This window comes from Gorilla gorilla, chromosome 12, assembly GCF_029281585.2.
Source record: "Gorilla gorilla gorilla isolate KB3781 chromosome 12, NHGRI_mGorGor1-v2.1_pri, whole genome shotgun sequence".
NCBI lineage: Eukaryota > Metazoa > Chordata > Mammalia > Primates > Hominidae > Gorilla > Gorilla gorilla.
The window spans coordinates 84223048-84236137 of NC_073236.2; the positions used below are offsets into that span (position 1 = coordinate 84223048).

The 13090-nt window shown below is 39.3% G+C and overlaps 1 protein-coding gene and 1 non-coding gene across 15 annotated transcripts in view; one reads left to right on the forward strand and one right to left on the reverse strand.

Moving 5' to 3' along the window:
• The window catches only part of PPP4R3B (protein phosphatase 4 regulatory subunit 3B), a 70617-nt gene that overhangs the window by 52361 nt on the left and 5166 nt on the right, over nucleotides 1-13090 (forward strand). For 10 of the 14 annotated variants that reach the window (XM_055377936.2, XM_063695877.1, XM_031008014.3 and 7 more), the window contains 3 exons: nucleotides 1553-1692; nucleotides 2097-2281; nucleotides 7610-7803. In XM_055377936.2, the coding sequence (XP_055233911.1) occupies nucleotides 1553-1692; nucleotides 2097-2281; nucleotides 7610-7803 (519 nt within the window). The remainder of the gene's footprint in view (nucleotides 1-1552; nucleotides 1693-2096; nucleotides 2282-7609; nucleotides 7804-13090) is intronic. The other 4 variants (XM_019021034.4, XM_019021036.4, XM_055377938.2 and 1 more) reach the window with 1 other exon arrangement.
• LOC115933643 (small nucleolar RNA SNORA12) lies at nucleotides 730-877 on the reverse strand. The gene has a single exon (XR_004069507.1). It is a non-coding gene; the product is annotated as a small nucleolar RNA SNORA12 (small nucleolar RNA).

Below are 13090 nucleotides of genomic sequence, written 5' to 3' on the forward strand. Positions count from 1 at the left end.
TGCCAAGTATATGATTTTTATAAGGGTGAAGAGGATAGAAGTCTTTAACCTGGTAAAAGAAGGAACATGGTTAACTAGCTCACTAGTTCCCATTATACTGCTGCAATAAATCAAAGCTTTATATTTTATTTACTTTATATTATTCTCCTTTAAAATTTTGGTGAGATACAGATAAAGCAAATGGTAGGGTTTACAACCCTGTCCCTATGCCCATGATGGAATTGTTTTTCTGAAAATAAGTTTGAGTGGTCGATTTGTGTACCTTGTGCCCCAAAACTTAATGTATTTTTTCGTTTCACATATAACATAGAGCCATTACCTAGGCTTCTAATTTCTGATTTGTGTATTTTTTTTTAATTGAGAAGTACAGGAGAACTAGTTTTAAGACTTAAAATCCAGAATGCAACCAAATTATGGTGTATCTTTTCAAGAAATGACCTGTGTGTTTCTTACTATGTAGTGTTATGTGTAAAGTCCTGAATCACAACTTTAATTTTTTTTTTTAAATAAGCCTACTGGGCATGCATGCATTTGCAGTGATGGTTTAGAATTTAGAAGTTATTACTATCAATTAGTTTATTTCACAGATATTATACTATTGGAAGACTATAGGAATAGACAAGTAGAATTCCAGATAGTTTATCAGATCTGTGTGTATAACATAGTCAGAGAAATCTTTGCTTCTTATTATTTAGGTAACACGTATCCTCTGTTGTTTTTTCTTCTTCTATGTGTGAAAGCCAGCCTCTGATGTGGGAAAGGCTTGAGAGAGATCTCTTTGTCATCAAGCCTTTGCCAGCTCCTAAATAATATATGTGGCAGAGTTAGGCTCATTTGAAAACTTAACAAATGTACCAGAAAGAAAACCACCACAACCATATCCCATTTTGATAGCAGTTAAACAGGAAGTCATTAAATAAGACCTGTTTGTTGAAAAATATGTTTTTCTTTTATTAATACATAATATTGTACAGATGTATTTGGTACATGTATTTATTTTTACATGCATAGAATGTGTAATGATCAAGTCCGGGTATTTGGGGTATCCATCACCGTGAGTATTTTGAAAATGTAATTTTAACATCTGCCCTCTAACCAGCTGTGTGCTCTGGATCAAACCATCCAGCCTCTCTTAGAGCCTCAATTTTGGTTTTTCTCTAAAGTGGGAATAATAAAACCTATCTCATAGAATTGTTGTGAAGATCAAATGAAATTGTATGTAAAAGTGCTTTTTAAATTGTAAACTGCTATATATATATATACATATATATATAAATACAAAAAATAATCAGAAGATGTAAAATAAATCTATTTACTTTTCGAATGTTCTTTATAGTCCTATAAAAGGGCTCCAGTAAATTGCTTCTCCTTTTTTTTTCAAGTTTTCTGTGCAGTCCTGACTCATGTGTAAAGAAACCAGGACATTACATTTTGGAAGGTGATTTTGAAAAACCTTTTTTGATCAGCTTTAGAACTACAAAACAAAATTTTAAAGTTTTTCTTCTAACAAGCATTGTATTATATTTTAAATGTAAATTTTGTGCTTATACAGGAAGATATCAAGTCTCTTACTGCCCATATAGTTGAAAACTTTTATAAAGCACTTGAATCGATTGAATATGTTCAGACATTCAAAGGATTGAAGACTAAATATGAGCAAGAAAAAGACAGACAAAATCAGAAACTGAACAGGTATTGTTTAAGTATACTGCTTTTATAGCCTACAAAACTGTGTCCAAAATTGTTTGTAGTTCAGATTTTCCGTGTGAAATTTACTGAGGAATTTTCTTTCCATCACTGGATAGCATAGAGTTGAATAGGAGGGTAAGGCGTCCCCCCTACCCCATATCATTTATATGTTGAATTACTACTCCATGTTGTAACTTACGAAGAATATTTAGTTTAATTTACAACATCCTAAAATATTTTGGAGTGTTCTCTGGCTACATCTTCTATCATTACAGACATTATTTTGATATAAATTATAGTCAGTTAAAATTACTTCAGTTCATCTTGGTTATACATATTTTTCCTTCAATTCAATCTGATCATGAACTTTAAATCATTACTCAATATTTGTGATATATTTCTTACAGTGTACCATCTATATTGCGTAGTAACAGATTTCGCAGAGATGCAAAAGCCTTGGAAGAGGATGAAGAAATGTGGTTTAATGAAGATGAAGAAGAGGAAGGAAAAGCAGTTGTGGCACCAGTGGAAAAATCTAAGCCAGAAGATGATTTTCCAGATAATTATGAAAAGTTTATGGAGACTAAAAAAGGTATTAAAATTCAGAATTTTTGCACAGTGTACCCTCTTATTTAGTGCAGAAATTATTTTGTTGCTTGTGAAGGTTTGTTTATAGTTTACAAAGCAAGAAAGACAAAAATTTTATACCAAATTGTGTTCTTTTAAAATTATGTACTTTTTCCAAATCTGTCTGGGAATTCTTTTCATGTTTAAAATGTTTCTCTTCAAACTTGCTATTTTGTAATGCTGTTAATTTGCTAGTTAGAAATTGAATTATCTACTTATACTTTTCTTACTGTGAATAGTCTTGGCTATATTTCTTTACTGAAATTCTCAGTAATAACAGAGACCATATAGCTTCATAGAAACCTTCTAGAGTACTTTGCCTGTGTCTTTTACAGCTGATAAACTGAGCTCAAACAAGTAACTTTGCTCTTTGAAATTTTAAAATTACAAAAGTTACATAAAGATATACTAACAAGAGAAGAGAAAAAGTAAAACTTCCCCTGGCTTTCAGATGTGCTTAACTTGTTTTATAAAATGAAGATCTTGCTAGTAATATATCTTTCAAAAGAACTAACCATTTTACTTCTGTGGCCTGAGGAATTACCATTTTTTGGAATACTGCCCTGAGTATATCATTTAAATATTTAATTAAAATTTATACCTTGCTGGGCATGGTGGCTCACATCTGTAATCCCAGCACTTTGGGAGACTGAGGCAGGTGGATCATTGGAGCCCAGGAGTTCCAGACCACCCTGGGTAACATGGTGAACCCTGTCTCTACAAAAAAACACAAAAATTAAATGGGCACAGTGGCACTTACCTGGAGTCCCAGCTACTAGGAAGGCTGAGGCTGGAGGATCACTTGAGCCCAGGAGGTCGAAGCTGCAGTGAGCCATGAGCTGCCGCTGCACTCCAGCTTAATAACAGAGAAAGACCTTATCTCAAAAGAAAAAATTTATGTCTTAGAAGATAAAAGCCTTTCTTGGATTTATTATGTAAGTTTGTGATTTTGAATGTGACATTTTCTAAAGACAATTATCAGAAAATTAATTTCATTTATTACATTTTCTTTGAAACTATTGTTCGTATTCATTTTCAACTCATTAGTTTGATAAGTTTTATTTGCCTCAGCGTGGCAGAGCAAAAAGCTTATTAAAATGTCCTAAGAAATCGGTACCTTTGCTAGACAAATTCTTCTGCCTTTACTCATTACAGGTACTGCCCTGACTACTGTCAAAAGAGGCAGTACAGCCATATTTGAAGTTCTGTATCCAGTGTTGAGTGAGACACTGTTAAGAATCATATATAAAAATAATAACCGGATGTTAAAAGGGATTGGACACCTATGTCATAACACAAACAGAAAAAGGAACCTGGAATATTTAGGACTTACGGACTTGATCACTATCTTTAGGCATTTGGAATATTGACTTGTGAGAGAAATTACTAGGTTTTTACCGTGAGTAAAGAAGTGTAGAGTCAGTGAGTGGAAGCTACAGAGAGACAATAAAAGGAAGAGTCAGACAGCTAATGAGATTTTAGATGTATGTGCTAGATACCACAATGTAGAGTTCTAGCATAGAATGGCTAATTTTGTTACGATCCATAAGGTCCTTTCTAATACTGAGATTTCTAAGATTCTAGCTAATAAAGACTTATCACTTGTATTAGTTCATTTTATACTGCTAAAAAGAACTACCTAAGACTGGGTAGTTTATGAAGAAAAGAGGTTTGATTAACTCACAGTTCTGTAGGCTTAACAGGAAACATGGCTGAAAGGCTTCGAGAACCTTACAGTCATGGTTGAAGGCGAAAGGAAAGCAAGCATATCTTAACCATGGTGGAGCGGGAAACAGAGAGTGTGAAGGAGGAGGTGCCACGCACTTTTGTTTGTTTGTTTGCTTTTTGAGATGGAGTCTCCTTCTCATTTCCCAGGCTGGAGTGCAGTGGCATGATCTTGGCTCGCTGCAATCTCTGCCTCCTGGGCTCAAGCAATTCTCCTGCCTCAGCCTCTCAAGTAATTGGGATTACAGGCATGCACCACCACACCCGGCTAATTTTTATATTTTTAATAGAGATGGGGTTTCACCATGTTGGCCAGGCTGGTCTTGAACTCCTGGTCTCAGATGATTCACCCACTTTGGCTTCCCAAAGTGCTGGGATGACAGGCATGAGCCACCAAGCCCGGCCGAGGTGCCACACACTTTGAAACAACCAGATCTCGTGAGAACTCACTTTCACAAAAATAGCAAGGGGGTTTTCTGCCTCCATGATTCAGTCATCTCCTCCAACACCTGGGGATTACAGTTCACAGTGAGATTTGGGTGGGGACAAGAGCCAAACCGTATCATTCCACCGCGGTCCCTCCCTAATTTCATGTCCTTTTTACATTTCAAAAGCAATCATGCCTTCCCTACAGTCCCCCATAACTCATTCCAGCATTAACTCAAAAGTCCAAGTCCAAAGTCTCATATGAGACAAAGTAAATCCCTTCTGCCTATGATCCTATAAAATAAAAAAACAAGTTAGTTACCTCCAAGATACAACGGGGGTACAGACATTGGGTAAATGCTCCCATTCCAAATGGAAGAAATTGGCCAAAACAAAGGGGCTACAGACCCTGGGCAAGTGCGAAGCCCAGCAGGGCAGTCTTTAAATCCTAAAGCTCCAAAATAATCTCCTTTGACTCCATGTTTCACATCCAGGGCATGCTGATACAACAGGTAGGCTCCCAGGGCCACGGCTGGCTTCGCCCCTATGGCTTTGCCAGGTACAGCCCCCATGGCTGCTTTCATGGGCTACAGTTGAGTGCCTGTGGCTTTTCCAGGTGCATGGTGCAAGCTGTTGGTAGATATACTGTTCTGGGGTCTGGAGGATGGTGGCCCTCTTCTCACGGCTCCACTAGGCAGTATCCCAGTGGGGACTCTGTGTGGGGGCTCCAACCTCACATTTCCCTTCCACACTGCCCTAGTAGAGGTTCTTCATAAGAGCTCTGCGCCTGCAGCAGATTTCTGCCTAGATATCCAGGCATTTCTATATGTCTTCTGAAATCTAGGTGGTTTGAGAATCAGAGGTTACCAAACCTCAGTTCTTGCCTCTGCCCCACAGGCCCAGTGTCACATGGAAGCCACCAAGAGTTGGGGCTTGCACGCTCTAAAGCCATGGCCCAAGCTGTACCTTGGCTCCTTTTCGCCATGGCTGGAGCTGCAGCACCTGGGATGCAGGGTGTCCCAAGACTGCACAGAGCAGCAGGGCCCTGGGCCCAGCTCACAAAACCATTTTTCCCTCTTAGGCCTCTGGGCCTGTGAATTAACATTTGGCTCCTTGTTACTTATTCAGATTTCTGCAGCCAGCTTGAATTTCTTCCCAGAAAATGGGGTTTTCTTTTCTACTGCACGGTCAGGCTGCAAGTTTTCCAAACTTTATGCTCTGCTCCTTTTTAAATATAAATTCTAATTTCAGACCATCTCTTTCTTCATGCATATGAGCGTACACTTTTAGAAACAGCCAGAAGTCCTCTTTTTTTTTTTTTTTTTTTCCTGAGATGGAGTCTCTCTCTGTTGCCCAAGCTGGAATGCAGTGGCATGATCTCAGCTCACTGCAACCTCTGCCTCCCAGGTTCAACTGATTGTCCTGCCTCAGCCTCCCAAGTAGCTGGGACTATAGGTGTATGCCACCACGCCCAGCTAATTTTTGTATTTTTAGTAGAGACAGGGTTTCACCCTGTTGGCCAGGCTGGTCTCCAACTCCTGAGCTCAAGTGGTCCACCCATCTCAGCCTCCCAGAGTGCTGGGGTTACAGGCATGAGCCACTGTGCCCAGCCCAGGCCACCACTTGAATGCTTTGCTGCTTAGAAATTTCTTCCACCAGATACCCTAAATCATCTCTCTCAAGTTCAAGTTCCACAGATCTCTAGGGCAGGGGCAAAATGCTGCCAGTCTCTTTGCTAAAGCATACCAAGTATGACCTCTACTCCAGTTCCGAATAAGTTCCTCACCTCCATCTGAGACCTCCTTAGCCTGGACTTCATTGTCCATATCACTGTTAGCATTTTGGTCGAAACCAGTCAACAAGTCTTTAGGAAGTTCCAGACTTTCCCATATCTTCCTGTCTTTTTCTAAGCCCTCCAAATTGTTCCAACCTCTGTCTATTACCCAGTTGCAAAGTCGCTTCCACATTTTCAGGTATCTTTTCTTTTTGAGATGGAGTCTTATTCTGTCGTCCATGCTGGTGTGCAGTGGCACAATCTCAGCTCACTGTATCCTCTGCCTCCAGGGTTCAAGCGTTTCTCCTGCCTCAGCCACCAGAGCAGCTGGGATTATAGGTGTGCACCAGCACCCCTAGCTAATTTTTGTATTTTTAGTAGAGAATAGGTTTCATCATGTTGGCCAGGCTGATCTTGAACACCTGACCTCAAGTGATCCACCCTCCTCAGCCACCCAAAGTGCTGGGATTACAGGCGTGAGCCACTGCGCCCTGCCATTTTCAGGTATCTTTATAGCAGTACCACATTCCTGGTACCAATTTTCTGTATAGTTCGTTTTCACACTGCTCTAAAGAACTACCTGAGACTGTGTAATTTATGAAGAAAAGAGGTATAATTGACTTACAATTCCACATAGCTGGGGAGGCCTCAGGAAACTTGTGGCGGAAGGTGAACAGGAAACAAGGCATGTGTTACATGGCAGCAGGAGAGAGAGAGCAAGGGGGGAAGTGCCACCCTTTGGAACAACCAGATCTCGTGAGAACTCACTATCACAAGAACAGCAAGGGTGAAATCCACCCCCATGATCCAGTCACCTCTCACCAGGTCCCTCCCCTGATATGTGGGGATTACAATTTGATTTGCGATTTGGGTGGGGACACAGAGCCAGACCATATCATCACTGTACACATCATGTTCTTTTTCAAAAGTTCTTAGGAAACAAAGGCAATTAATTTTGGTGTTATTTTTTTTTGTTTTTTTGTTTTTTTTGAGACGGAGTTTCACTCTTGTTGCCCAGGCTGGAGTGCAGTGGTGTGATCTCGGCTCACCACAACCTCTGCCTCCCAGGTTCAAGTGATTCTCTTGCCTCAGCCTCCCAAGTAGCTAAGATTATAGACATGCGCCACCACACCCGGCTAATTTTGTATTTTTAGTAGAGACGGGGTTTCTCCATGTTGGTCAGGCTGGTCTTGAACTCCGGCCTTGGGTGATCTGCCTGCCTCAGCCTCCCAAAGTGTTGGGATTACAGGCGTGAGCCACTGTGCCCTGGCAGCAGTGTTTTATAAGTTTTTTAATTATTGCTGTTTTTAGATGTTTTGACTTAGCAGTATTTATTGATATACGTTCAAAATTTTACTTTTGCTTTAGCAAAAGAAAGTGAAGACAAGGAAAACCTTCCCAAAAGGACATCTCCTGGTGGCTTCAAATTTACTTTCTCCCACTCTGCTAGTGCTGCTAATGGAACAAACAGTAAATCTGTAGTGGCTCAGACACCACCAGCAACTTCTAATGGATCCTCTTCCAAAACCACAAACTTGCCTACGTCAGTAACAGCCACCAAGGTAGGTGAAACAGCATTACACACAAACTTTGCTTTTCCCATCTGTGAGATTTTGTCATGTTTACTGAAAAAAATTTGGATATTCAAAACAATTTCAATGAATTGTTTAGAATTTTTCTGTTATCAAAACGTTGATGATTGTAGAATTTTATTTTATTTTATTTTATTTTTTGAGACAAAGTCTCACTCTTTTGCCAGGCTGGAGTGCAGTGGAGTGATCTCGGCTCACTGCAACCTCCGCCTCCCGGGTTCAAGCAGTTCTCCTGCCTCAGTCTCCCAAGTAGCTGGGACTACAGGCGCGTGCCACCACACCCAGCTAATTTTTGTATTTTTAGTAGAGACGGGGTTTCACCATGTTGGCCAGGATGGTCTCGATCTCTTGACCTCATGATCCGCCCACCTCGGCCTCCCAAAGAGAATTTCATTTTATTTAGGCTTATGATAATAAATGTAAGCATCCTTCCTCCCTGTCCCCCATTCTATTTTGGAGCACTTAAGTTGATTCTGATATTTCACTGACTACTTAGTGTTACTGCGTTTTAAATTATTTTCTTGGATAGTTGAGTAGTAGAATGTCTTCACACATACGGTCAAATTCATCTTCATAAAGTCTATGCCAGTTTATGTTACCATAAACTGTGTATGAGTGTGCCTGGCCAGTTGCAGCTTTGCCAGTGCTATAATTATTTTTAGTATTTGCCAGTTAGGTAGGGGAGACAGTATATAATATCTCATTTCCAATTACGTATACTTTATTAGTAGTAAGGCTAAATATTAGCCTTTTGAATCTGCTCTTCTCTGCAAATTGGATTATATTATTGTCGATGAATCTTTAGTTAAGGATATTAGACTTTCTGTTGTTCTTATAACAAATGTATTTCCCTTGGTTACTTTTTTTATAAACAAGTTTAAATTTTATATGAAACATTTTTCTTGTTCATATGTTATATAAAATCATCCTTTTTCCCCAAAAAGGAGTGGCTTAAAATAAAAAGGTATAAATAGGGACAACTATTGTATAAAGGTAGAAAGACAAGCAGAAACACCGTGGTAGTACATACCTAACTAAAGGAATGCATCTTGTTTGGAACACAAAATATAAGTCTGAGTTTATTTTACAAAAATGTAGAATTTTCATTCAGTAGTATAGTGAGATAGGCTCTTGACAATAGCATTTTTATGGTATTTGGTATTTGAAACATATTTTATGTTTTTCAACTGGAAAATTTTAAAATTAGTTTTCAACTTTATGATGGGACAATTTAGAGTAATATTGTGACACTACATTAAGAATGTTTGGGCTGGGCACGGTATCTTAGCACTGTGGGAGGCCAAGGCAGGAGGATCGCTTGAGCGCAGGAGTCCAAGACCAGTCTGGGCAACAAGGTGAGACCCCATCTCTACAAAAAGTATTAAAAAATTAGCTGGGTGTGGTGGCACACACCTGTGGTCCCAGCTACTCAAGAGTCAGGCAGGAGAATGGTTTGAGCCTGAGAAGTGGAGGCTTCAGTGAGCCATGATCTTGCCACTGCACTCCAGCCTAAACAAGAGAATGAGACCCTGCTCAAAAAAGAATATTTGCCATAGGGTTGTATTGTTTGGGTTCAAACCTTGGCTCTGCCTCTTTCTAGCTGTATCACCTTGTATAAGTTATTTAATCTCTCTGGGCCTTAAGCTCCCTGCCTTCCTGCTTCGTCGTCATTGTTGTTGTTGTTGTTGTTGTTGTTGTTGTTGTTACAGAGTCTCACTCTGTCACCCAGCCTGGAGTGCAGTGGTGTGATCACAGCTCACTGCCTCCCCCACCTCCTGGACTCAACTGATCCTTCCATCTCAGCCTCCCGAGTAGCTGGGAGTGCAGGCGCATGCCACTATGCCTGGCTAATTTTTCTATTTTTGGTAGAGATGGGTTTTTGCCATGTTGCCCAGGCTGGTCTCAGACTGCTGGTCTCAAGCAGTCCTGCTCAGCTTCCCACAGTGTTAGGATTAACAGGTGTTAACCACCATGCCCGGCCGACTTTCTTGTTCTAAAAAGGGGTAAGGTAGTACCTACTTTATAAGCTTGTTGGGAAGATTAAATTATTTAACAAATGTAAAATGCTGAGAACACTGCTTGATACCTTCTCAATATATATTAGCTATTCTTTTTTTTCTTTTTTTTTTTAAATCAAAGTAATACATGCACGTACTTTCAAAAGTCAAATATTACCAAAAGGCAAGTTTATATTAGAAAAAAATCAGTCCCTCTGTTCCCCTCCACAAAGATACCTTTGAACCTTTTAGCTGTGTCTTCTATTTCTAATAATATGTCAATACTGCATACCTTTTCTATCCTACTTTTATATCCTACTATTCATTTTGTTTTCCTGTTATATTTTCTGTTATATTTCCCTGAGTTTTTATTATCCTTTCAGATAATTTACTTATGAATGAGCAAAATTAAATGCAAGCACCAACACCTTTTTCACTCTTCTTGACAGTAACAGCAGATTACAGAATACATCTGTTATACATCCTTTTTAGAGATAGGGATAAAAACAGTGTTCTTGGGAAACAGTTGCTCTATCACTGTAGACACAGAATTTTGAAATTAAGCAAGACAGGAGTTGACAGAAGTTAAGCACCACTTTAATTTGCTCTCAACCTTCTTAACAAACCATGCCCACATTCCTAAGTGGTGACAGATTCTTTATCACCAGTTGCCCTTTGGTTTAGCCAGTTTCACTAACAGTGTTAATTGCTATAGTTTGAAGGCTGGCTAGACATTAGCTACTAATGAATTAAAACATTTGTTTTTATGATATAAGTGTCATAAAGACACAAAATACTTCTTTAGTATTGTAACTGTAAAACGTATATTTTCTATGAGGAAAAATATAAAATCAGAATGAGAAGCCATTTGTGGATACTAAAATAAACACGTCACAGATTCACAGTAGAGAAACCTGTTATTTTGCTTCTTTGTGTAGCAAATTTATCTTGGTGAGCTCTTCATATCAGGACATTAGAGATTTCCTGCATAGAACTTAAAAGTATGGATATAACTTAATTTACAATTAGCCCCTATCAATGCGATGGGCATTAAAGTTGTTTGCAGCTTTTTGTAGTTAAAATCATTGCTGCAATATGTGACCACTTGCATATATCATTTCATATACGTGTGTATTTCTGTATAGAATGTGCATTTATTATAATGTTCTAGGATTACAGGTGTGCGACACCATGCCTGGCTAATTTTTGTATTTTCAGTAGAGATGGGGTTTCACCATGTTGGCCAGGCTCGTCAGGAACTCCTGACCTTAAGTGATTCACCCACCTCGGCCTCCCAAAGAGCTTTTTCATAGGTTATTGTTGTCATTTATTTTGATCCTTTCTTTCATATTGGAAACTTTACTCAAGTGGTGATCTTAGGATTTCCTTTCATAAAAAAAAAACGGCAGATTTTAATAAGAGTGCCAAGACAATTTGATGGGGGAAAGAATACTCTTTTTCTTTCTTTCTTTTTTTTTTTTTTCTCAGACGGAGTCTTGTTCTGTTGCCCAGGCTGGAGTGCAGTGGCGCAATCTTGGCTCACTGCAAGCTCCACCTCCCAGGTTCATGCCATTCTCCTGCCTCAGCCTCCTGAGTAGCTGGGACTACAGGTGCCCGCCACCACGCCTGGCTGATTTTTTGTATTTTTAGTAGAGATGGGATTTCACTGTGTTAGCCAGGATGTTCTCGATCTCCTGACCTCGTGATCTGCCTGCCTCGGCCTCCCAAAGTGTTGGGATTACAGGCGTGAGCCACCGCGCCCGGCCACGATACCCTTTTCAATAAATGTTACAACTGGATATCCACATGCAGAAGAATGAAGTTAGATCCGTATCTCACATCATATACAAAACTCCTCTCAAAATGGATGAAAAGATCCAAATGTAAAAGTTAAAAGTCTAAAACTCTTTTTTAAAAAAAGGCATAAATATCTATGACCTTGGATTTAGGCAGCAATTTCTTAGATACGACACAAATAGCTCAAGTGACAAAGGAAAAATAATAAATTGGACTCATTCAAAATTCAAAAATTTTGTACTCCAAAGGATACGACCATAAATTGAAAAGACAATCCACAAAATGGGAGGAAATATTTGTAAATGATACGTCTGATAAGTAACTGGTCCCAGAATATATAAAGAACTCTTACACTTCAGCATGACAACCCCGTTTTAAAATGGACAAAGGATTTTAATAGACATTTCTGCAAAGAAGATACACAAGTGGCCCATATAAACATGTGGAAAGATGTTTAGCATCATTAGTAAGGGAAATGCAAGTCAAAATCACAATATGATAGCATTTCACATCCTCTAGGATAGCTATAATAAAAATGCACAAAAACAAGTGTTGGCAAGAATGTAAATTGTGACATCCATTGCTAGTGAGAATATAAAATAGCACAACAGTCCTGGTGCATAGGCTTATGCCTGTAATCCCAGCATTTTGGGAGGCCGAGGCAGGAGGATCGCTTGAGCCCAGGAGCTCGAGACCAGCCTGGGCAACATGGCAAAACCCCGTCTACAAAAATTAGCTGGACATGGTGGCACATGCCTGTGGTCCCAGCTATTCGGGAGGCTGAGGTGGGAGTGTCACTTGAGCCCAGCGGGCAGAGGTTGCAATGAGCCGAGATCACATCACTGCACTTTCGAGTCTCTAAGACCATGTCTCAAAAAATAAATATATAAAAATAAAATGGTATAGCAGCTTTGGAGTACAGTCTGGCGGTTCCCCAAAAAGTCAGAGTACCATATGACCCAGAGTTACCATATGATCCAGCTACCTCATTTCCTAGGTATATATTGTAAGAAAATTGAAAACATGTGTCCACTGTAAAACTTGTATATGAATGTTAATAGCAGTATTGTTCATAATAGCCAAAAAGTAAGAATAACCCAAATGTCTCTCAGCTGATGAATGGATACACAAAATGTAGCATATTCATACAGTGGATATTATTTGGCCATAAAAAAGAATGAAGTCCTGATATGCTAAGCATAGATTAACTTTGAAAACATTGTGGTAATTGAAGTAAACCAGTCACAAAAGACCACATATTGTATGATTCCATTTATATGAACTGTCCAGAATAAGCAAATCCGCAGAAACAAAGTAGGTTAGTGGTTGCCAAGAGCTAGGTGGTGTGGGGTGTGGTGGGGGAAGGAGGACTGTTTATGGGGACTTTTTTGGTGGGTGAAATGATGGAAATGTTCTGGAATTAGTGGTGATTACGTAACTTGTGAATATACTAAAACCACTGA